The sequence below is a fragment of the Sus scrofa genome, chromosome 15, assembly GCF_054392235.1.
Source record: "Sus scrofa isolate SSC_HxYL_T2T_F1_AM1 chromosome 15, Sscrofa_HxYL_maternal_Yorkshire_Landrace_v2.0, whole genome shotgun sequence".
Taxonomy (NCBI): Eukaryota; Metazoa; Chordata; class Mammalia; order Artiodactyla; family Suidae; genus Sus; species Sus scrofa.
This window is the reverse complement of record NC_139397.1, coordinates 128,555,457-128,580,527: the sequence shown is the minus strand read 5'-3', so window position 1 is coordinate 128,580,527 and position 25,071 is coordinate 128,555,457. Positions and strand designations below refer to the sequence as shown.

At 33.6% G+C, this 25,071-nt stretch overlaps 1 protein-coding gene across 6 annotated transcripts in view; it reads left to right on the top strand.

The window, feature by feature from the left end:
- Window positions 1-25,071, top strand: part of ERBB4 (erb-b2 receptor tyrosine kinase 4) — a 1,134,420-nt gene that overhangs the window by 889,989 nt on the left and 219,360 nt on the right. For all 6 annotated transcript variants that reach the window (XM_084998988.1, XM_084998989.1, XM_021075968.2 and 3 more), the window contains 3 exons: window positions 7,936-8,068; window positions 12,404-12,526; window positions 15,618-15,716. In XM_084998988.1, the coding sequence (XP_084855114.1) occupies window positions 7,936-8,068; window positions 12,404-12,526; window positions 15,618-15,716 (355 nt within the window). The remainder of the gene's footprint in view (window positions 1-7,935; window positions 8,069-12,403; window positions 12,527-15,617; window positions 15,717-25,071) is intronic.

Sequence of the window (25,071 nt, the reverse complement as noted above, 5' to 3'; positions counted from 1 at the left end):
TTATTTCCTTAATGATCCTTTACAAAAGAAAGAGATTTTAAAATATCTTTTCCTGGATATCCAAAGCAAGACATACTATCAAATATAGCTTAATGTTAAGAGTATACATAATTTCAAGAGCGAAAAATAATAGACAAAGAACAGGTTGAAAAATTAATATTCTAGCTGGGAAGAGAATCTGGTTCATATAGATGTGGATTTTTTTTCCTTAGTAGTAATGATTGTTTCTGCATGTAAATGAAATGGTTTCAGGCAAAGTGTAAAGCTGTCTTGCTATTATATTATTTCAATGTTCTTTGAATTAACTTAGGTTCATTTTTTTGGTTGTTGTTTATGTTGTCTGGTGGCTCTAAATCTGCATTCAGAACATCTGCAGAATTGTAACATCTTCTAAGCAATCGCTTTAGAAAAAATAGGTTTCCCCGTAATTAGAAATGTGTTCTAATTAGGGATTGGGCATTTATATAAGTTCAAAAAGGAGCTATATTGTTAAACATTGTTATTAAATGCTCTAAAATGTGTTCTTGTGATTTTGGTCACAATAAACCTCCCCTTAGAATATAAAAGCAATCCATTCTACACTAAAAACATTATTTAAAGTGAGGTGCAGTGACCAAGAGTCTTTGCAAGGAGGGTTTATTTGTCTTTGTCTGAGTCCTCTGCAGATTATTTTAAAAGAGATAGACAGAAATAGATTCACCCTAACTTTTTTTTCCTTTGGGTTACTTCCAGTCTACTATGGGCACAGGAATTAGAAAAATTGAATATTCATGTTTTACCAAGTTAAATGCTAATGAAGAACTTTGATTTCTTCATCTTCTCTTTATTTATCTTCTAATACAATATTTGCTTGAGGTTGGTAAATTATGAAAACATTTTACTGCTTTTGAACTTTATCATTATTTGAAAATGAATGGCAGTGAACAGGCTGTCTGCTACAACATATTTAAATTCCACAATTCAGAAGCTACATCTTTGAAGAGGTTTTATAATCTTCTACTTACTGTTACTTGTAATGTGTAAGGCACCTCCCCACTCCACCTCCAATAAAAATGTTCAGGTAAGGCTGATATAGGTAAAGCCTGGTAAATAATCAAAAGACTGTGATAATTGGACAGACAAAATAAAAGACATAATAGGAGGGTTATTAACTGCTATCTGTTTCATCTTTTATTTTTAAAAATTGGATTGTCTAGAGGTGATGCTTTTGATAGTTCAATGCAAGAAAAAATGGAAAACTTAATAAGTTCCTTACTACTTCCATTTTCAGTAAGGACCTGACTTGACTACAAGTCAAATTAAGCTTTGTGCTAGTGGCTTCAACAAAGAGCTTTATATGTTATTCTTGAAAATAAGAACTCTAGAAGTGAGGGAGCTACTGCCTTTGGTTCCATGGATCAATATCATCAGGGCCAGAATCTAAGTCATTTTCTTATCTTTCAGTTTTGGTAGCAAGATTGCTGCTGCAGTCTAAGGGAGAGCTTCCATCAGCTGTACCTGTCTTTTCCATACTTCCTCTGGCTGACCTTCTTTTTTCTCATTAGCCAGAACTTTGTGGTAATTCACACCAAGATGTAGAGAGGCTGGGGAAGTTATTTAGCTTTTTATAAACCCCTAGATCAGACGATGTTATGGCACAGGGGATTAGGAATCACAGCTGGGTTAGTAAGCCATAAACTTTGAACACATGATGAGGGTGAGAGAGAAACTAAACTACTACAAGCAAACACAAATAAAAACTGGTCTGAGGATTAGTTTCACTACTTTTTAGGAGAAAATATTAGTTTAAAATATTATTTCACATATTGATTTGAAGTCAAGACTAAACAAATACTACAAACATATAAGCTTCAATTTAAGAGGCATTAAGTAAATAACTTTTCCCATTTTATTTCACCAGAAATATTTTAGAATTACATTTGTGTTAAGTTTTAAAATATATAGAGAACTCTAAGCTTGTTGAAATATTTATGTGACTTTAAGAGTTTACGGAATTCTCTTGTGGCACAGCAGGTTAAGATCTGGCATTGTCACTGCAGTAGCTTGGGTCACTCACTGCTGTGGCAGGGGTTTGATCCCTGGCCCAGAAATTTCTACATGCCGTCGGTGCAGCCAAAAAAAAAAGTTGAGTTAGGATAAATAACATCTAAATATTTATAGAAGTAAACTATTCTTTTGGTCACTTATTCATGTAATAATCATTTACTTTAATGCTTTTAATGCTTCTTTTTATGAGACAAACTAGCCTGCAAAATTAGAAGGACGTTTGTGACACAATTGTAGCATTTAAAGGACTTATAGTTATACTTTTAAAAATAGAAGGTCCATTATTTTAACCTTTAATCTCTGAATATGTATATGTCTCTAAATTTATTTGAAATTTACACATTGCTTATGAAAATAAGACCCTTAAAAAGGCAAGCTCTATTCTAGAACTCCTATATAAGCAGAATCAAACTAGAAGTCAGTAGATACCATGGGTTATATTAGAAGTAAATGTTATGGGTTAAAAATGAAAGAATATTTTCCCTCAAAGGGATAGATTATATTTAAGTAAAAAAAGGAGTGGTAATGAACAGTGATTTAATTACGTGTTTGTTAGCTTTTCCCTAGCTTAAATAAATGTGAAATGTTGTGGACAACAGAAAGATAAAATTAACATTTGCTAAAATAAGAGAGACTCAGGGAGAAACAGGCAACACTGTTTGGGAGGTGAAGGAGTGTTTGAATCAAAGTTTATTTTGGGGAGTTCCTGTTATGGTGCAGCAGAAATAAATCCATCTAGGAACCATGAAGTTGCAGGTTCGATCCCTGGCCTCATTCAGTGGTTTAAGGATCCAGCGTTGCTGTGAGCTGTGGTATGGGTCACATACGTGGCTCAGATCTGGCGTTGCTGTGGCTGTGGTGTAGGCAGGTGACTTCAGCTCCAGTTGGTCCCCTAGCCTGGGAATCTTCATATGCTGCAGGTGTGGCACAAAAAAGAAAAAAAAAAAGTTTATTTTGTAATTTAAAAACGAGATATTAGCTATTTAAGTGGAGACATCTATTATATATATATATGTATATATGTAAATTCAAAGGAGAGGTCTAAACTAAGATATAAATTTGCTTATCACTACATAAAGAAATAGATGACATCATATCTAAGGAACACATGTAAGTAAAGAGAAGAACTCTAATGATTAAATGCTGGAATTCACTCTTCTACAATTTTAGGGAAGGGAGATAAGGAAGATGTAGGAAAAAGGACTGACCAGATAGAGGAGAAAGTCAAGGAAAAACAGTGTTTTAAGGAAGTGAAAGTGATTACTTGAAGTGTTACTAAGTGATTGGTTAAGATAAGATCTAAGAAATGACTAATTTAACAATAAGGGAAAAAAATGGTGACCTTGACAAAAGCTGATTTAGTAGAGAGACTGAAATATGATGGGGATTAATTCAATAATTAAGAGAGCATAAGTGAATTGAGCAATTACAAAAAGCTATTTAGAAGAGAAACGCAAAGAACACTTTTTGCCATTTTCACAATTATTCCAAATACTATAAAAGTCTTAGGTGAAGTAATTGTGTTTTTCTTAAATTTATTGAAGGCTAAACCATCCCATATGCTATTTGACTTAGTAAATTATAATTATTGACAATCATCCTAGAGAATGTTTTTGGAGATATGGCAGTATAAAAGTAAAAATAATAGTCCCTAACCTCACAGAGCTTATAATTTACCTAGAAAAGGAAAAGAATCCAAGAGAGAATAATTATAAACAACTAAAGTTTAGTTCAGGAGTGTATAAAAGAGACACATCGTGCTAAGAGGAAATACTCTTGTAAATATGATAGCAAAATGGATTAAATTGGGTCACAGGGATGGCGAAAAAATTGAGGCCATTTATTAGCACTTAGAATTTTATACATGAACATGTTTGTTGCTGGAAAATTACCAAATCATAAAATTAAAAATATATGAAGGGCATCTTTCAGAATCATTAGGTCTAGCTATCTTTTTTAGTTACAGAACTTTAAGTCTTAATGCTTAATGCCATAGTTTAAATTCTCCAAAAAAGGATGTCATTAGGACTCAAAATTAACAAAGCTCCCTAGAGACTTACAGAGTTAAGCTCCAACATATTACCCAAGGCGATGAGCAGCTCTACGTACAACAGGACAAACAGCATTTTTAAATGTGTTAATTATTTTAGAAGCATGTTACACTTATAAATGAATGGTCTCAAAAAGTCAATGAAAAGATAGGATGCAGGATGATAGTCAATGTTATCCAATTATATTTTTAAAATATAAGATTACAGGGAATTATCATATCAAAAAATATCCATTTATATCATATACAGGTTTATTACGGCCAGTAATTAATTACCTTTTCAGAAAGGGAATTTGTTCGTTCTTAGACACTCCAATACGAATGTGTGTGTTTGTGTGTGAGTGTGTGTATATATGTGTTGTTATACTGAGGTGTTCTAGGTTCTCTAAATTGGGCTAAGTGTTTATCAAAGGACAAACATTAGATGTATTGCTCACATAAGGGCACTTTTGGGAGTATGTAGGGTTCTGTTGATACTTACCAGTGGTATAAACTGAGACTGTCCTGGCCTAGGGGAGACATGTGATTTGCCAGTGATTTAATGATAGTACTTAGGCAGGTCCTAGAGGCAAATTTATTAGATCTCAGGAATTCAAGAAAAACTAGGTAGTTCCTGCTGTGTTTATTTCTCATTACCTTAGGTGAAGAATGTACTTATGTTTATTTAAGCTGAGTTATTTGATAGAGGCTCTGCACACACAACTAGTGGAGGCAGACACGTAATTAAAACTCAGATTGATCTGATGCAAAAGCAACTTTCCAGCATGATATAACACTATAAAGCTAAATCATGCAGATCTGGAAAGTAAACACAAAATAATAATTTTAGAGGTACTATTTTACAGTTTTATTTCAACTTTATTATTAAAAATTTCCTGTTAAAATTATCTGACTAGCTGATTGCTTTTGTTTGTTTTTACCATCTGTGTAATTTTTTTAAAAAAAGTTTAACCTTTAGTGTCCATATGTAAGCAGTGAAGCAGCTCTAAACCTGAAGACCCATCTTCAAATTATTTAATTTAGAAACTCCTCAAAGTGGAGCTCTCTGATTCAAAGTCAATACCATCAGTTGTAAACTGTACCATCAGTCTAGTATAGGAATTCCAAATGATTCCTTTGTCTACAAAGGAAACTTATTCTGTATTCAAGAAATAAAGAAAAATGTTCCTATATTCTAAATTTAAAACCCTTTATTTGGTGAAATTCATATAATCTTATAGATTTAGCATTCTTTAGTGACTTTATTAGTCAAAATACCAGTGTAACCAAACTTACAATTTTATACATGTACATGAATAAGTATGAATTTTTCCCCGATTTCAATTCTACTGTTTTGTAACTCAGTCTTATCAATTTCTGGTCCACATCTGTACATGGCAGTACATTTTAATTTTACCTACTATCTAATTCATATTCTAATTTCTCAAGTTATCTAAAATAATATCTGAATAGATGGCTTATCCAAATTACAGTCTAGACCAGAATTGCATTTCAAGTCTGGGTGTTAATGAATGTTAAGTCTTCTTAATCTGGATCAGTACCTTTTTTCATGATATTCACTTATTAAAGAGAACCAGCAAGTTTTCTGGATAGAACATTGTCCCTTCTTGATTTTATTAGTTGTTTTTTTTTCTCCCCAGGAGTAATTTCTCCTGTAAACACATATCACTTACTCTTTTGCAAAGTAGGTAAGCAGAGGAAGTTTAGAGTTTAGATCAGATCTACAACTAACAAAATGTTGGGGACACTTCTTAGTCATACACGAATCCCTTGTAATAAAAAAATTTGTGCTCAGAAAACAAAAATATAATTCTTTTTATAGTAGTGGTTTTTCAGGGATATGTTAGGCACTTGAACTGAAAATGATGCCTTGGGTTGAAAACTTGAAAAATACTTCTGAAATACATATTTAACTGGCATACTCAAAAGTATGGTCTTACCTGCACCAAAACACATCATAATGATGAGTTTATGTCCATACTATAGTTTAATTTTCATAGCAAATATTTTTTAGTCTTTAGAAAATTCCATTTAGGAAAATCTAGTTGAACTATAGCAACATTTGTGTATGCTGTAGGACTTCAAGCTGTCAGGAAACAACCTTTAGGATGAACTACTTTTTAAAGGTTTTTCTGCAGTTTTTATATGACAATAATATAACAGTTATAATCTTTAAGAGACACAGCTTCATTTATAGAAGAAAGCTCCACAGATATTTTCCAAGAGCTCTTTAAAATTTAAAACGTTTATTTAGGATGATCTGCTCTCATTATCCCTCATCTGTCTTTGAGCAAAAATTTATCTTGCAAAAGTAAGTAATTTTTTAAATTTTTTCTGAGTGTAGCTATATAGAGTAAGTTCTTATGCAAGTAAGAATATAAAATAAAAAAACACTTTACTCTAGAAAGCATGAGCATTTAGGGAGTTCTTTTTTAGTTTTCATACCTATAATGGCTTAGTAGTCAACACCTCCGTATTTCACTCTGAGCTGTTTGCTACGGCATGTGAAATTAATATATTTCAAGGGCTCTGACCACAGAAAGCTCATAGATATCCTTCTACTCTAGAACAAGAAGTTAAGACAATAAACATTACTTTCCAAGCAAGCAAAAAAGTTATCTTAGAAAACAAAAAGTGATCAGTTTCAAAATTATGTCTTAGCTAACAATATATTAGAGAAATATTTTAAGAATAAAAATCTCCAATCTTTTCCTAAGCCCCTTTTCAGTACTCTTTACATATTTTTATTTACTACTTAAATACATAGACGTCTTTAATAGGTATTTGTCATACTTTAGTCATACTTTTGATAGTGTGCTTCCTGCAGTGCATCATAACTCTAAAATCTGTCTGATTCAGTTCTTCATCTTTCTCCTGTCATTTGTTCCAGAAGAGTTGCACTTGCCAGAGTTTGAAAGTATGGGGTTCAAGAGTTTCCGTTGTGGCTCAGTGGTTAACGAAACTAACTAGGTTGCAGGATCAATCCCTGGCCCCGCTCAGGGGATTAAGGATCTGGCGTTGCCTTGAGCTGTGGTGTAGGTTGCAGATGCAACTCAGGTCCCTCGTTGCTGTGGTTCTGGCGTAGGCCAGTGGCTACAGCTCCAGTTAGACCCCTAGCCTGGGAACATCCATATGCCATGAGTGTGGCCCTAGAAAAGACAAAAAGACAAAAAAAAAAAAAAAAAAAAAAAAAAAAGGTATGGGTTCATATGTTCTCAGACCATTCATTTTCAGTTTAGAACAGTAGCTTTTAGCCAGCAGTGATTTTGACAGGCACTTGGCAGTGTACATTGTCGTGACTGGAGGATGAAAGTGTTGATGGCATCTAGTGGATGGAGGTCCAGGATGCTGCTAAATATCCTAATATGCATAGGACAGCCCCCACCACATACAAGTATCCAACCCCAAATGTCAATAGTGCCGCTGTTAAGAAAGCCTACTTTAGAGAAAATGTTTTATATACCACAAGAATATTATATAAATGTATTTCTATTTCTTTATAGATAAAAATAAAATTAAAATAATTTACAAAATGTTCCTACATCAAAAATTTGGCATATAGTCTTCATGTTATCAAATTTCACGTTTTTTCATCAAATGGCATGTTGTGGCTGCTCATCCCCAAAGATTATTTGTCTGTGCATGGTTTGCTACTTTTTAAAAAAGTACAGTTTTTACCATAAGAAATTTTTTTTTACAGCTCTAGTGCATTTTTATTTGCATTTCTTCTAACTGACTAGACTTGATATGTGGATAGCGGCTTATACAACTGCTCTTTCTTCCTCCTCTGACTTTTTCTCCCTTCATACTTTTTTTTTTCTTTTGATTTTGTTTGGCAGGACTCCCTTAATTGCAGCTGGAGTCATTGGTGGACTCTTCATCCTAGTCATTGTGGGTCTAACATTTGCAGTTTATGTTAGAAGAAAGAGCATCAAAAAGAAAAGAGCCTTAAGAAGGTTCCTTGAAACAGAGGTGAGGTGTTTATTTCTTCTTTTCATGTCTTTAGGGATTTTTATTAGGTTTAGAACATTTTGATGATATTCAGTTTTTTAATCCAAGTGAAAATTCTGTTGTTTCCTGCTGAGGGTTTATATTTTACATTTTATAAAGTTGATTAAAAATCAGAGTATGTAATAAATGTAGTCAAGGCAGTTTCATGGCTTAGAGTAAATAGCAGGGGACAAGTAAATTATCATATTGAGGATGACAGATCTCTTTCTTTTGGGGTCAGGGGTCTATTAACAAACCCTAGGATACTAAAGTAACAGAACTAGAAAAATAGTAGAAAGAGATAGAATTTTTTGGTTCAAAATAAACCCAGATCGGCAAGCAATTTATGCTTTAATTAGGGTCATTACATTGCTAGCCACTGATCTCATTACTCCAGCAGTGAAAAGCTAAGCATACAGGATAAAGCTTAGTTTTGTACTCATACAGACCTCACCGCACAGTTTATGAGATGCCTTTAATATTATACATGTTAGTTATTGTGAATATGCAAATTACCCATAAAATATTATAATTTCTTTTGTATTGCCACACCTTCTCTAGCAGGCAAGATAATCATTTTCACTGTACAGGTTATAGGGGAAAAGCACTTATGAAAGACTATGCGTGACCCTATTCTTCTCATCTCGAATTCCACCTCTTTCTCCTGATACACACATCTGTGCCTGTCTGAACAAATCAGAACAAATCTGTTCTGAGACAACTTTTTTTGAGTTTGTTTTCTTTCTCATTGTCAGTGCAATGGTGACTTTTTCTTAATACTGACAGGAGTGGGAATATTCACTCATAAATTTCTCACACTGATAATAACTTAAATCTTCACTCTCTCCTCTAGAAGTTGAATCTAGATAGAAGAATTAGGTGAAGGTTTCAGAAAGCTACTATACAGTTACATATAAGAATAAAGTTATCTGGAATTAGAATGTGCTATCTTATCAATAGTCCTGTTCAAGCACAAAAATGGTTCTCAGATATATACACTTGGAAAACATAGTTGTTCTTCTTACTTGAGCTGGATGTTAAAAAAGATCAACTTGATTACTTTTAGTCCTGCACATGTAAACATGAATAAACTTTTGGGCACAGCGTGTGTGCTATGCATATTTTCAGTTTAGCTAGGATACTGGAGGCATGTAAAATTCTCTCTTACAGTCAGCTTAGAGCAATCACTGAGTGGATTCTGAAAAGTGAAGTAAGTAAACTAGAGTTGGAGAAGAATGGAAGGTTTGGAACAGCAGTGGATATTTAGGTAACTTAATAAATAGAAGATAGATTCTGTCTCTTAACCATGTGTAAGATAGACTCATTGCTAAGAAGAGTTGTTTTGTTTTGTTAATATGGTGCTTTCCAAGAGTGCCCTTCAAATTGCATTTCATTGCTAAACAAAACATGCTAATTGGTATTATAAGAATATTCTATTTTTATAGAAAATTATCACTTGGGATTAAATTAAATAATTGTTGAGTTCCCATCTTTCTCTCAGTAAAAGCAAATAACTATGATTTTCTACCATCTAAATAAAAGGAATTCTTATGAGGATCAACTTAAATCCTTAAATACTAAAACTCGAAATCTGCCTCAGAGGTGAAAAATTTGTTAAGGCAAGATATCTTGTTGGAAGGTTTTTAAAATTGCTACATCTCCCCCAAATCATTTTGCTCCAGATTGTCTTCTTTTTCTGTAGCATGCATAAAATTAGAAAATATTTTTTCAACATACACTTATTGAGATATACTAAAAGCTTTATGCTTTGATAGATGCTATGGTTTAAAAATGTATTAATGAGATATGATCCTATCCCTTGACGTGTCAGATTATGGCAGGCAATGTTCCAAAGTTTTCCACCTATGGTATACACCATTTTATCCTTTAACAAGTTTCTGAGGTAATTAGTGATATACCAATTTCACAGATGTGAAATGAGGGCAATGAAAAGTCAGTAGCTTTCTAATTCTGTGAGTGGCAGCCATATGTAAGTGAACCTGCAGATTTAATCATCTTTCTATCATACTGGCTCACAAAATAAAACTGTGCTTCTTTTAATAATATAATAGTCAAATTCCAAAAAATGAGGATAATGTGAGAAAAAGAATATATGTATATGACTGGGTCACTTTACTGTATGGTAGAAATTGACAGAACACTGTGAATCAACTATAATGGAAAAAATAAAAATCATTTTAAAAATCTTAAAAAGTGCTTGTAAAAAATATGAACGTTATTTAAGAAAATTGCAGAAGAATAAACATCCCAGGTAGAATTGTGAAGTTTTTAAAATAGGAAATTACTGCATTGCATATGCCTATATGTATAAAACATATATATATTTTAAGTATACCTACCCAAAGTGCTAAAATCCAGCCCCCCCAATCTTGAGTATTATTTTTGTATGACTCTGTATGTGATTTAAAAGAATAATTTTTAAAAGTTTCTTATTATACACATAGCATGTATATCAAAATCTACCAAATTCTGCACAGCAGGATTCAATGAACAGGATCCTCTGCAGGAGATTTTTTGTTTTTCAGATTTAATATAGTATTTTGTGATTATTTCTGAGATTTATGTGACTTGAATGCAGTTATATGCATTACTACATAAATTTGAAAATGAAATAGAAGTGTATTAGTTGAAAAACTATTAAAAATAGCCTAAGTTCATTGATCATTTGTGTCATCTTCCCGAAATTCTTGCTAATTACCACTAAACTTCACCTATCCTCAAGACTCTGTTCAGCTAATTAAGTAGATGGTGATATTCACAGGAGCATGATGCTATTAACCAAGCTGGAGGGCCACAGTGCAGTTAGCCTTGTAAACAGACACATTTTGAAATACTGTGGTGGTTTTCAAGACAATGTGAGTAGGAGTAGCCCTTAATTATTTCCTTATGCTGAGAAAAAACATGTTATTTTTCTGTGTTTAAAGTTTAGTTCTTTTATTTAACTTAAAAAAAAAGAAACTCTTGTTTCTTTCACTTGCTTTTTTCCTCAAACATGTATTAAAAACTAAAATTTTACTGTACTATATAGACTTTTGGGTACCAAATCTCTCTTCTGTTTATATATCTGTTTTCACATAAAGAACAGACTTGTGGTTACCAAGGAGAAGGGAGGAGGAAGTGGGATGGTCAGGGAGTTTGGGGTTAGTAGATGCAAACTCTTAATTTTAGAATGGGTAAGCAATGAGGTCCTAGCACAGGAAACTATATCCAATCTGTTGGGATAGAACATGATGGAAGATAGTGTGAGGAAAAAAAAGGTATATATGTATGACTGGGTTACCATGCTGTACAGGAGAAATTGACACAACACTGTAAATAAACTATACTGTAATAACAAATAAATAAATAAATAAACTAGCACTCCTAATTCTGTCCTCCCCCCAAAAAAAGAAATTGGCACTTATTTATATACCTTTCCCGTGCTCATCCATCCTCTCTGACAATAGCATCTAGACTGTGACATCTAAAATTATCAACCGAATTTTGCCCTTTTTGGCCACACCCAGCTCATAGCATTTGTTAATTACCTCAAATAAATTCATAGAATTTAAGAATTTTTAACCTAGAAAGTATTTTGGGGTCTTCTACTTAAATTATATTCAAGGACCATTATTATACAAACCCATCTCTTGGACTTCTGCAAAAATGTCAGTTTCAGCCCCAGCTTCAGACCTACTGAGCCAGAATCGGCATTTTAACAAAAACCTTGGGTCATTTATAAGTACAGGAAAGATATAGAAGCACTGTCTTAGGGTATTGGAATTTCACTAACTTTTTTTTTCTTTTTCTCTTCTGACCTGGGTGTCTTAGGTTCTGAGCTAGATTTTACATGCTATGAAGGTAGAATTTCTTTTTCTTTTTCTCTTTTCTTAAATATATCAGATTTTCTGAAACAAGAAAGAAAACTTTAGTAGTGTACAGCAGCATAAGTATAATCTCTGAGACTTAGCTGAAGATACCAAAAAGGAAGAAACATGAAAAAGTGGAATTAAGAGCCCCTAATTAAACTCTAAATTTCTATAAAAAGAGGGGGAAAAGTCTCCTCTACTAGTATACCTCAAAGTAGGCGCACATGTGTTACTTACGTTCACCCAGGCAGAGAGCATGAGAAAAGAAAGGATAGGGTCGGAAGGAGTGGTGAGTGATCCATTTTGCAAAAAAATATTGTTTGTCAAGGAAAAGTGGGTTTGTGTGGGTTTTGTGTGAGAGAGTGGACCAGACAGAGATAGAGAAAGCCATAGGGGCACTAATTGTTGGATTGGAAGTTGTATAACCTGTATTCTTTTTGCTTTGTAGCTGGTGGAACCCTTAACTCCCAGTGGCACAGCTCCCAATCAAGCTCAACTTCGAATTTTGAAAGAAACTGAACTCAAGAGAGTAAAAGTACTTGGCTCAGGTGCTTTTGGAACAGTTTATAAAGTAAGTAAAAAAGAGCACTTACCCTCAGTTATTTTAAGTTTTGTTTCAGACTGGTTTTAAATAATACTCTTCTAGACAACCAAATTTCCTTTTTAATATTCAGAGAGGAGAACCTTTATAGCATTGAGAGGTTGCTGCACAAATGAAATCATTAATTTTTATTGAGCAAGCTGGTTGGATACAGTCATGAGAAAGCAGGAAACACTGATACAAAGCCAAAGCACGATTCTTTCTCCAGATCGCTTCTGAGCCCTTTTGAGATCATCTCCCTTTGACAAATTTGTCCTTATCCAGAAAACCAGATCTAGCCTTAGTGTTCTTTCCCCCTATGCAAAGCTGTATGAAATGCCAGGGTGACCTGAGCAATGAGCCTTAGTCCCTTGTTCTTTTCTTTGGCTCTTTGATCCAAAGGCCTCCCCATCAAGGACCCTACCAGCCCATACCTTTAGAACTCACAGAAATGTGCTGATGAGTTAATAGGACAGGCCTAGGTTCTAAGCCAATTTTTGCCTACCAGGTAACATTTATAATCTAACAGATAATATCCAATTAGATTTCACCATTGTATGCAAACTACAGAAGTAACTTTATTTGTGAAATTCAGGACAGATAGAAGGAGAGGGTGACATCATGGGTTTTCAATAAGAGAGATATTTCTGGAAAGGGAGAGCTCAAAAGATGGCATTTGCATGTTTACTTATTTAACTTAGTTACAAAACCAATTCAAAGGCCAGGCCCAAGGTTAATTGTGGTGAAATTTATTTTTAATGGTAAATAACAAGAATAAGAAACTCTGTTGGGTTAGTGCTAAATCTTTTTTGTAATGTCCATTACTGCAATTCCCCAAATTTGCTTTGACAGTTTTATATATTTATTAAATTATTTTACATATTATTCAAGCCTACATTTTTACTAACACATGAGCTAAAGTATATTGGATCTTAAGAATTTTGCAAAGTAAAATGTTCTTGTTGGTATTTAAAACAAAGATACAAAGGTTTATATAATGGAAAATATTAACAACTGGGATGTAAACTTCATTTTAACTCCTGAGAAAATTATCTAATCTCTTTAAAAGAAATGTTTTATTCTAAGGTCAAAATGCAGAAGTTTCATTTCTTTCTTCTTTTTATTTTATTTTTGTTGTTGTTGTTGTTGTTGTTGTTGTTTAAGGGCTTCAGCTGCAGCATTTGGAAGTTCCCAGGCCAGGGACTGAATCTGTGCTGCGCCTGTGATCTATACAATAGCTAAGGCAAAACCGGATCCTTTAACCCACTGTGCCGGGCTGGGGATCGAACCCAAGCCTCCATAGCTTTCCCAGCCACAGCAGTTGGATTCTTAACCCACTGTGCCACAGCAGGAACTCCAAAATGCAAGAATCTCTTGATCTCTTATTATTCATATTTTATTCAATTAAATTAAAAATTATTAACTGAGCACTTAATTTGAATAGAAACCATCCTAACCTGACTGAGACCTTCTCATCGTCCATTTCTTTGTATGCTCAAAGAAGCATAACTCATCCTATCTGTTTCTCTATTTATACTAGAAAAAAATAGACTTCCATTTTAAAAATAACTTAATCTTGGAAGGTACTTAGCATACATTCACCCTTATATTATTAAAGATGGCATGGTCTAGAAATTGAATTTTAGTTTAAATCATGGATACCATATAACTCAAGTCTAAATATTATCTAGTGACCTAATCAGGGAATAATATTAACCATTTAGATCTTTAATACTAAACATTTATTAGTGGTTTTATTAACAACACTTATTTGCCCAATGTCCAAGACTACTGAACCTTTATTGAAATTACTTCATTAAAAGTTTATTGAAACTTCCAGAATACATTTAAATTTTATGCCTACAGTGTGTATGGTTGAACCTAAGTTTTAATTAATGTATTAGTTCTTACAAGGACATACTGTCTTAAACTATAAAGAATTATTTTTTACCACAGAAATACAAGTTGGCTTAGCCAATTACTTGGTTAATTTTTCCTTCTGGTTGGGAATATGATGTATTTAATCATAAAAGATCTAAACCACTATCATGGCTATCAGAATATTTGAATTTTGGTCTAATGGGGCCTAGAAAAATAATAATTATATTTATTTAAAAAGCAGTACAAATTCATTCACACTGAATTTATGTTATTTTAAAAGTATACTTTAGGAATAGTTTAATATTGGTATTCTATCCTATGATGTCCTCTGTAGTTACTTTACTGAGTAATGGTAAGCCTGTTCTCCACCCTAGTGCCATCAATTAGAAAGTGGGTCCTTTTGTTTCCCATGTCTACATTAACAATTTCTAAAAAAAAGTTATGTCACTGAGAACTGGCTTATTATTTGGCATTTGATACAATAGATTTCCCTATTCATTCTAAGAATGTAATGCCTAAACTCACCTTCTAAATGTTAAAGTCTTTTTTTTCTTTATTATTTTGACTTTTTAATAATTCTTGTGTTTAGGTCTTCTCTTATATTATTGCAACCTAGGGTAATACAAATATGTATGTTTTAGCATAGAAACTCTAGGTGAAAAACTTTTTAAAACATTTTCTCTATAACTACAACTAGCTAATATTAAGAAAAACAGCAAGTGGAGATGGTCTGTTCAGGAACAAGAAACTATTTTTTCCTCCTTTCATCTTAATGTTAAAACTAGCTGTAAAAGCTGTGATGTCAAGGCTAATAAATTAAATTTTGAAATTGTATACATGTAGCCTCATATCTATTTCAGCGTTCCTTTATTATCATATCTTATTTCATTTTTTTTACTATTTAGAGCCTTTTTCATGTATACAAATTGAATTTTGTAATAGTGTAGACACCTTGAAAACATAACGTGCATGATCCATCTTCTGATAATGAAAGCAGACAACAAAGTTGCCAAGTAACTAACTTGTAGCATATAAGAGGTGCTTAAAGAATGTTTGTTGATTGAATGAAAAAAAAAAAAAAGCATAAAACTTCTAAACCATTATTAAGGTACTAATAGGTTGAGTGGTTAAATCAAATTTAGCTTTTAGTCTAAAAGTTATATGTGTCTTAATATAAATTTAATGTGATCCCCCCTCACAGGGTATTTGGGTCCCTGAAGGAGAAACAGTGAAGATTCCTGTAGCTATTAAGATTCTTAATGAAACAACTGGTCCCAAAGCCAATGTGGAATTTATGGATGTAAGTATAGACACCCAGCAATCACATTTCTATCTCTTATTAATAGCCTGCTTATAGAATTTAAAAAAGACTCCAACTTCAAAGTATCTTCTCTGGAAATGGTATAATGTTATAATTAAGGGCTGAGTAGGGGTCAGCAAACTTTTGCTTAAAAGACCAGAGGAAAAAATAGGCTTTTCCTGAAATATTTTGTGGCAGCTACTCAACCCTCTCCTTTTAGTAGGTAAATAGTCATAGATAATTAAAGAAAGAAAGAAAGAAAGAAAGAAAGAAAGAAAGAAAGAAAGAAAGAAAGAAAGAAAGAAAGAAAGAAAGAAAGAGAAAGAAAGAAAGAAAGAAAGAAAGAGAAAGAAAGAAAGAAAGGAAGGCAGGCAGGCAGGCAGGCAGGCAGGCAGGCAGGCAGGCAGAGAAAGAAACACAGGATTGGGTGTGAATGTATTCAGTAGAACTATTTACACAAACAAACCTTGGGGCCAAATCCTGCCCTCAAGGGCCATGTGTTTAACCACTGTGCTAAACTGCATTTGAGTGAAGTGATGATAATTAAAAAAAAAAAAAAAAAAATGAGACTGCTTTATTTTATTATCATTATAATCTGTTTAGTTGAAAACATCGATTAGTTTCAATAGTGAATTTAGTCATTCTTAAATTTAAATTAGGAAACTACTAGCTCAAAAAATTACTCATTGAAAATTATTTTTTCAATTCAAATTCAGAAGACAAGACGTTATAGAAAAATGCTACAGCTATAGAATAATAAGAGGATTCTGAAGAATAAAAGTACTTTGTAAGGTCAATCAGAATTTAAGATCTCCCCTAGAAAAAACTGTAGATTGAGCTGTTCAGCAAATTTCAGAGGTAGGACAGATAAAACTCTATATGTAGCATGCTGTTATTTTTTCACATTTAACACAAGTTATCTTGCCAGGGCACTATCAAAGACCCATATGTATTCTTTCTCTATCTTTTAGCATAATGTCTTCAATAATAAGAATGATTTTGATTTTCAAATGACCTTCATATGAAAGTATATGCAATCAGATTTTGTTAAAGATGAATTGCTATGTATGTCTACTCTTTCCTCTTGTAAGCTCTTTTGTAAGTATTATGGGTGTTCGGTTTGTGACACTGGATAATATATTTAAGTATAATGCTATAACCATCTTACACAGGGCTACTTTTGTTTTAACTGATCAGTTGTTATTTAATGGGGATGGTCATTAAGTGGGGCAAACCAGCTACTCTGATTGGTTGGTGCTGTGTCTTTTCAGTTACTAAATACTTTAAATACTCTACACGTTACATATTTACCAACACATATCTAACAGACATTGAGTCCTGTAAAGACATAATGTTCCTTGGACAGATGTCTAAAAGTTCTGATGCTCTCTGCAGCTGGGCTCATGTATTAAAATGTAAAACAGGCTTTTTTCAGTGATGTCACAATCAATTAGATCTTGACCATAGGTATAAATTTGTGAAGGGGACTTTCAAAGAAAGTAAAAATGATAAAGAAAAATGGCAGTGAGTAAAAACAGTGTGGGTTAATATATAAAACTTATACAAAAAGATCTTGCCCTGTCTAGACTGCAGCCAAAGCCCAAATTCACAAGAATGCTAATAATCTCTGCTGGAAACTTGGACAGCCATTTTTGTCATATTTCCATGGAAACAGACTGGCAAAAAGGGGTTAAGAGGCTACAAAATAATCACCTAGGAAAGAAGCTCAAAAAACCTCATCATGATTTTGAATGATTATTTGAAAGCTCCTAACCCCATCCGTTTTTTTCTTTTTCCTCATCTGAAGTCTATCCCCATGGAAACAGGAGTGGGGATGGCAGCTTGAAGTCATAGATTTCTGGCGAAATTTAGATGAAGCTCTGATTGAGCCATGAGAGGAATCATTTTCCTAGATGGTTGATGGATTTGGTGACCAACAGATTCCAAAGAATTTGATCTTATTAAAAGTGAAAATAATTAGGGAAAAGATTTTGACTGCACTTTTCCTACCTGGTGAATAGATGCTAGAAGATTAACAGATTGACGGATGTCAATTTACAGCGTTTCAGTAGCTATCAAGCAGAAACACTTCTTACTATTTTCTCAACTTCTTTCAAAACATTAGGATAACTTCACAATGATTAAAACACAGCTGAGCTGGCAAAGTCAATGGTGAATTCAATATATTAAGTAGGTTGGTATAGTTTTAATGCAAACATATACCTACTTTTTATACTTACATTCTTAGCTTATCTATTATATGTATAGATCATTATAAATGCTTAAATAACCTATCAAATCACAATAAAAAAAGCTTTATGTTGGGAAAATCCTTTGTAATTTTAAGCTAAGGATTGAGTTAAAATTGTAAATATTCCCTGGGTTATTAAGTTAAAAGTCATGTTTGGCGTATGTCTTAGCTTGGGTTCTTCCAGAAGTAGAAGCTGACCCTGAGACAAGGATTTAAGTGAAAGTAGTTTGTTTTGGAGGTGAAGGACTCATCAGTAAGGGAATAAGGAAAGAAGACAGGAAGGCAGTAGAACCAGCTGCCATTGTAAGTGACTAGAGCTTCTTTCTGTTGGAGAGACTTTGGCAACTCTCTCTTCTCCAGGTTTAAGGAAGATTATGTAAGGACTCTAGCTGTCAGTCATTGGTTGAGGGCTACTGGGAGAGAAAGGCTTTTCATGTCCTACTTGCTGCAGGTGACAAAACAGGTTTCAGTATAGCAAGAGAAAGCCATTAGGCAAAGAAAGGTAGGAGGAAGTCAACTATAGTATCGCAGTATGGTAGAATGTTCCAAAAATAACTTTGAAAAGTAAAATCTATTGCAACCATGCTATATCTCTTTTTCAAACTAGTTATATCTGTATTTCTATGCATGCGTGTGCATGTGTTTATATAATTTTATAGGAGGAAAATGATGTTTCCAAAGATAAATGGAAACTGCACATTTTTATTAAACATCAGACTTTTTTTGCTACCTCTCTCCTCCCCACATCTTTACCCTTAGGGTAGAATATTCTAAATTCAATAACTATTTCTACTAGGTTTATCAGAGATAGCTGTGCCTTACTTATTATAATAAATGATACACATGCAACAACTTAATACTCAAACTCACTATATCTACCTCTTCTATTGATATCCAAGGGCAAAGGAGAGGACTTTTTATACTTCCTCAGAATTTTTACTAAAGGCAAAAATAAATAAGGAGCAATTTGTGTTCTATTAAATGCTACACTAAAAGCAAGAGAAGGAGAATTTGGTCATAAGGCTGTTACTCAGCTCACCTAAGTATGTCTAATGGATTCATAATGACAATAATAACACACAGCTAGTGAATGGCCCATGCGTTCTTCATTCCTGTAAAGGAAGATCATGTTGAACATTGAGAAAATGACTCTAAAGGTTCACTGTCTTAGGAACAGTGCCTACAATTATACACACTCCTAGTTGTTCTTTCAAATAGCACCATTTTATTTGTTTTGTTTCTTGTCTCTCTCTTTTTGTATAACACATACCTTAAAGATGATCTTATTGGCAGGATTTCTGGAATTGGGAACCATGGCCTGGTTAAATAAGACAGTCTCTTGAGTTTGTGCTTCTGCCACTCCATTCTTTACTGTTTGCTTCCCCAGATATTTAAGCCCACTGTCATTTGACATTATTTTATTTGCCTAGGAAATGCATATGTCTTGAAACATTTTATTTATTTGTTTAAATGTTTGATTTATTTGCTTAGTTTGTGTTCCTAGAAAGAATGAATCTTAGGATAAATGAAGTTGCATGATTATCCTGAGTTCCATGACTGACCAATAATACTTGAGATTAATGTTTACCTGAATCATTTTTACTTCAGTTTCAGCTTCCTTACCAAATCAACCACATAGTTCATGAAAAAGTGCTGCAAGGAAACATACTGTGTAAATGGTAATTTTCTTTTAAAAGGAAAATACTTGTTTCCTTCTCCCTATACAGTAGGAACTTTTATTTATCTTACACACCAGCCATTTTATTATTTTCTGAAGATATGTCCACGTGACTTTTGTTTCTGTTTCTCTTCTCTATGTTGTTTTTATGATATTCAGTGCCTTATTAGGAGCTGTTTCAACTCTAATTGATATCATATTAGGAGTTCCCTTTGTGGCTCAGTGGTTAACGAATCCCACTAGGAACCATGAGGTTGCAGGTTTGATCCCTGGCCTTGCTCAGTGGGTTAAGGATCCGACATTGTCTGAGCTGTGGTGTAGGTTGCAGACGCTGCTCAGATCCCGCGTTGCTGTGACTGTGGTGTAGGCCGGTAGCTACAGCTCCAATTAGACCCCTAGCCTGGGAACCTCCATATGCTGCAGGTGAGGCCCTAGAAAAGACAAAAAAAAAAAAAAAAAGATATCATATTAGTAAGGTGAGACAAACAATTTTTTGGTAGTATTTACATCTTCTCCTGGGTTATAGCATACTTACAAAACAATTTGAAGAGATATTTTGTTCTGTAATATTATTTTCACATTACAATATGTTCGTACATATGGTTTCACATAGTTAACAGTAACTGTTAGCTAGATCTTGGATCATACTAATAGGAGATTTTCAAAAATTCATACGATTTAATTATTATGTTTTAGGCCTTATAGATTTTTGCTAATTTGCATATATGAATAAATTATAGCTAAAGTAATTAAGAAAAAGGTTTGGATAATTGCTTTGCTCTTAAAAATGAAACAATATCTTTAGACAGTGATTCCATAAACTCCATTAGAAACAGAATTTAGTCTTTCAAATCTCTACTAAAAAGGAAAGAAAAAACGGTAACTAAGGTAAATCATTTATGTTGTAGTTTATTTCCTTGGCCCTTGTTCACATCTTGTTAGTGGTGGAGAACTCATTCTGAAATGGCATCACATCTGAAATCACTATATCAAAGATCCAGTTCTCCAAGCGCATTCTCTTGCCCCTCTAGTTCTTTTCCTATAATACCTTTCTGAGACATATTTAAGCCTTTTTTATGTCTTCCATTCAATGCCTCTTTGCTTTTTCTCACTATCCCTCTGCTGCCACCACCCATCCTCACATCCCTCTGCAGCCATTTGGAATTCATGGACCCTCTTATAATCACATTTTAAAAAGAGTTTTCAGTCTTCTTGCTTCTCAAAATCATGCTGGCATTAAGCAATCCCAGACATGATAAAATTTCTCAGTGCTACGTTCTAGACCTCTTTTAATGTACCTGTTTTGTGGACTGTCTCACTAGATTCTTAAATTCCATCATAGTCTCTTTTATGAATCTGACCTCATCTACATTCTTGATATCATCACATTGAAATCTCAGGGTAAACTCAGATTTAACACACTCAAGATGTACCTTTTCATTGTTTTAATCTCTTCTACGTTCAGTCGTACTCATTTCAATAATATGTATATCCATTCATGCTATTGTCCCCATCAAAATTATGGTATTTATCCCTGAGGGCCGTAATTCCTCAAACTACCCACTCTACATTCAAAAGCTAATGCTTTGATTCTATGCCAAAAACACATTTAGAGATCGTCATCTCTTTCCATCCCATTGCTATCACCTTAATCCAAGCCATCAACTTCTCCAGCTTGAATTATGAGAATAGCTTCTAGTTTGATCACCCTGCTTTTTCATATAAAGTTTGAATTGTGTTACTCCTCTACATAAAACCTTTCAGTGTTTTCATCAAAGTAAAATAAAATACTAGACTATGACCCTTCCAGCGCTCCTAGCTATTTTCCCAGTCCTCTGACTTTCTTTCTGCTCCTCTTACAAGCTAAACAAACCAGTCAGTGCTTTTGCCCAGTTTCATTCTCTCGCTTAACTGTACTTTTAGTTATCATTATTTTCTCAGCTTAAGTATAATTCCTCAAAGATAGCTTTCCTGACCCCTGCATCTAAATTATAACCTACTAATAACACTCAGAAAAAAAATTGTGTACCTATTGTGATTATTACATATTTATTTGTCCTAGTTATCATTGTAGAATCCCACTCTCTATCCTAGACTACAGGATCTTTGATGACAAGGACTGTCTTTTGACTGCATGTCTGATCTCTAATGGCAAACGCAATACAAACACATAGAAAACAACAAATACTTGGTTAATTGACTGATTTTTTTTATATGTTTTAAAGACTTTTATTGTTCCTTCTTTAAATCTTCTCTATTTCAGACAATTGACTTCTGTAACATTTCCCGCCAACAGTCATGTCTGCGTTTGGCTTACTATACCAGGATAACTCTCTTTAGGTATTTATATTGTTCATATCAGATTTATTTCTACAGAATCAATTTATGAGATATATTGAATCCAGAGCACCAACATATCATTGGGGAATAGTCCTTTATATGGAGTGCATATGTAGGACTCAGTTTACCCTCTGAAGACCCTTTGAGAAGGAAAACCCTTTGTAGACTTTCTATGCATGCAAGAGGTGAGAAACGTCCCCTAGTGGGAACCTTCTGAATGCTTCCCTGCAAATGTTTACATTACACATAGGAGAATAATACTAGGTTTCATTTTTAGCTTCTTAATCATTCTGGAATCTTATGTAGTGATATGGAAAGGATTTGTTTCTTTAATAACAATATTGTTAAGAGTTCATTCTCTTGCCTGTTTATTCTAAATAGTGTTAAAGATGCAAGCATGAGATCCTGTATAGAAAGGAAAAACATTTGATTTTATTACAGATCTTGGCAAAAATAAATAAAAGTAATTGACTGCAGTCATTACAAATGACTTCCAGTAACAGTTTTCTGAATTTAGATTTCCTAAAACTTGAGCTTTGTGTGTGTGTGTGTGTGTGTGTGTGTGGAAAAGACATGTTTATTGAGGCAAGAGACACTGTTAACACAGTGGGCCAACTTCCTGATAAACAGGGAGAGCCAACTTGAGCTTTAAATATTATCTTAGGGTGTACTAAAAAGTTTCAAAATAGGCAGAGTACTTGACAAGTTTTGCATTCTAACAGGCTTAATTTCTCTCTCGAAGCACCTAAAAAGACTATCTAAATCTAAACAAGTTGTTTTCTGTAAGCCTCAACATGTAACTTAATAAGCTCTTTAACTGCTTCTGTTTCTCCAGAGCATTTCTTGAATTTATATGAATGAAAAGAGATTTCTTAAGAGAGTGTAGTCTACTGTACCAATACTTAAATTTGGTAAGTGGACATCAGTAGTCTGTTAAAGGCATTGCCTTCACCATATTAAAGGTATTTTCCAGCTCTCTAAACTCTATGATTTGGTGAATTTCTTATATGATTAGAAGACCACCACAGGTCTGGAAGATAATTACATTAGTCGTGTTCAGTTTCTGACTCCAATCTGAGGGGTATTTGCTAATTATGATGGTTCAGGAAAAATCCCCACTCTTTCTGACTCTATCAGTAGAAAGATCTTTACTATATGGAGATTGCTTATAAAATTCTCATAGAAACCTATAAGATGCCTATAGAAACCTATAAGATTGCCTATAAGATGAGAAAAGGCCAGGTAATAGAATTTCCAGATAATCAACAAAAATAATTTGAGATGTATCAAACTTTGCTGTAGATGGTTTTGTTAATGCTTAATACTCCATTTATAAATTAAAAAGTTCAAAATATTGTTTCTGTAGGAGGAAAGGACTCTGAGTAAAATCCTGATTTGTATTATGTGGCATAAAATGATTTTATTTATTTATATGGCTATGATTTGATGCAGGAAATGAATGATTACTATGCTGTGATATTTGCAACAGCATATACATGTGTCTGCATATGTATATAGTGGAGTAAATATATTAAGCTATATTTATATATTAATATTGTATATTATATTCTATAAATATAGAATAATTGTATTGATGTAATGTGAGTATATATTATAAATATTATATACTAACATTTGTATATATAGAAGACGTATATTTACTCAACTGTGATGTATGGATAAATGGTAAATATACTCCATCATATTTTATTTTATTTTTTTTTTTTTTAATTTTTTTTTCATCTTTTTTTTTTTTTTTTTTTTGTCTTTTTGCCATTTCTTGGGCTGCTCCTGCGGCATATGGAGGTTCCCAGGCTAGGGGTCGAATCGGAGCTGTAGCCACCAGCCTACGCCAGAGCCACAGCAACGGGGGATCCAAGCCGCGTCTATAACCTACACCACAGCTCACGGCAACGCTGGATCCTTTAACCCACTGAGCAAGGCCAGGGACTGAACCCGCAACCTCATGGTTCTTAGTCGGATTCGTTAACCACTGCACCACGACGGGAACTCCTCCATCATATTTTAAAAATACGCCTTTATAAATTTAGTACACCAATGAGTAATCATCTATGAATGGTCACATAGTTGATATAGCTAGAAATGGTAATGCAAAAGTTACTACTTCACAAGGATATCTTGAACTTTATGATAGTTTTTTGAAAATTATCAAAATAATTTATTATTCTGCTTTACACCACTGACTGCTGTATTAGTTTTGTGTTATAGGTTTGTTTGCAAAGCACAGACTGTAAAAAAATGAACAAATTGACAGTATGTCTAGTTATGTCCAAAGAATGCATAGTAGAAACTCTGTGGCATCACCTCCATCATCATCATCATTACAGCTAATGGTCATAGTAAAATGATCCTTTGAAGTAGACAGAGATTACCCCCAAGCTTCAGACTTTCATGTTTTGAGTTTAACCCTACTTTAAGCAATAGCTGACAGTAATCCTGGATCACACATGGGTGATTCCCATCCAGAAAAATTGAAGATATTATATAAACAAGAATGAATTTGAGTACTGTTTAATTTGCACTAAACTGCATGAGCTAATCTGTACAATGGGTTGTGGTGGATTTGGAGAAAAACTTTCTAACTCCAGTAGCAAAGCCAGAGTAAAAAAGACGGCTTAATCATTTTCTACCATGGATCAGCTATTAATGGCAGACATTTTCAAACTATATTTTCTAGAACCTAACATGCCGATTTAAGACCCAACTTATAAATTATGGAGTAAATAAGTGATTGATCCCCCCCCAAAAAAGTCTATAGATTGGTATTAATATGCCCATTTTTTAAGGAGAATTATGATTTCAGATGGGATATAAATCATTTATCTCATTCTCAAACCAATAAGGAAAGACAGAGCCTGGATTTGAATTGAAATCTCTCCAGGTCCAAAGTCTATTGGCTCCTCATACCATTATTCTGCCTCCTCCAAAAGAGCATATTACCTCAAGAGAGATGGTTGCCACAAGTAATAAAACAAGTGGAAGTTCCTTCAAGGAGTTTTTTTTTCTTCTGAGATGTTTCTCCTGAGTCCCTGAGGTGGCTCGTTGCAGTCATTGAATCCAGACTT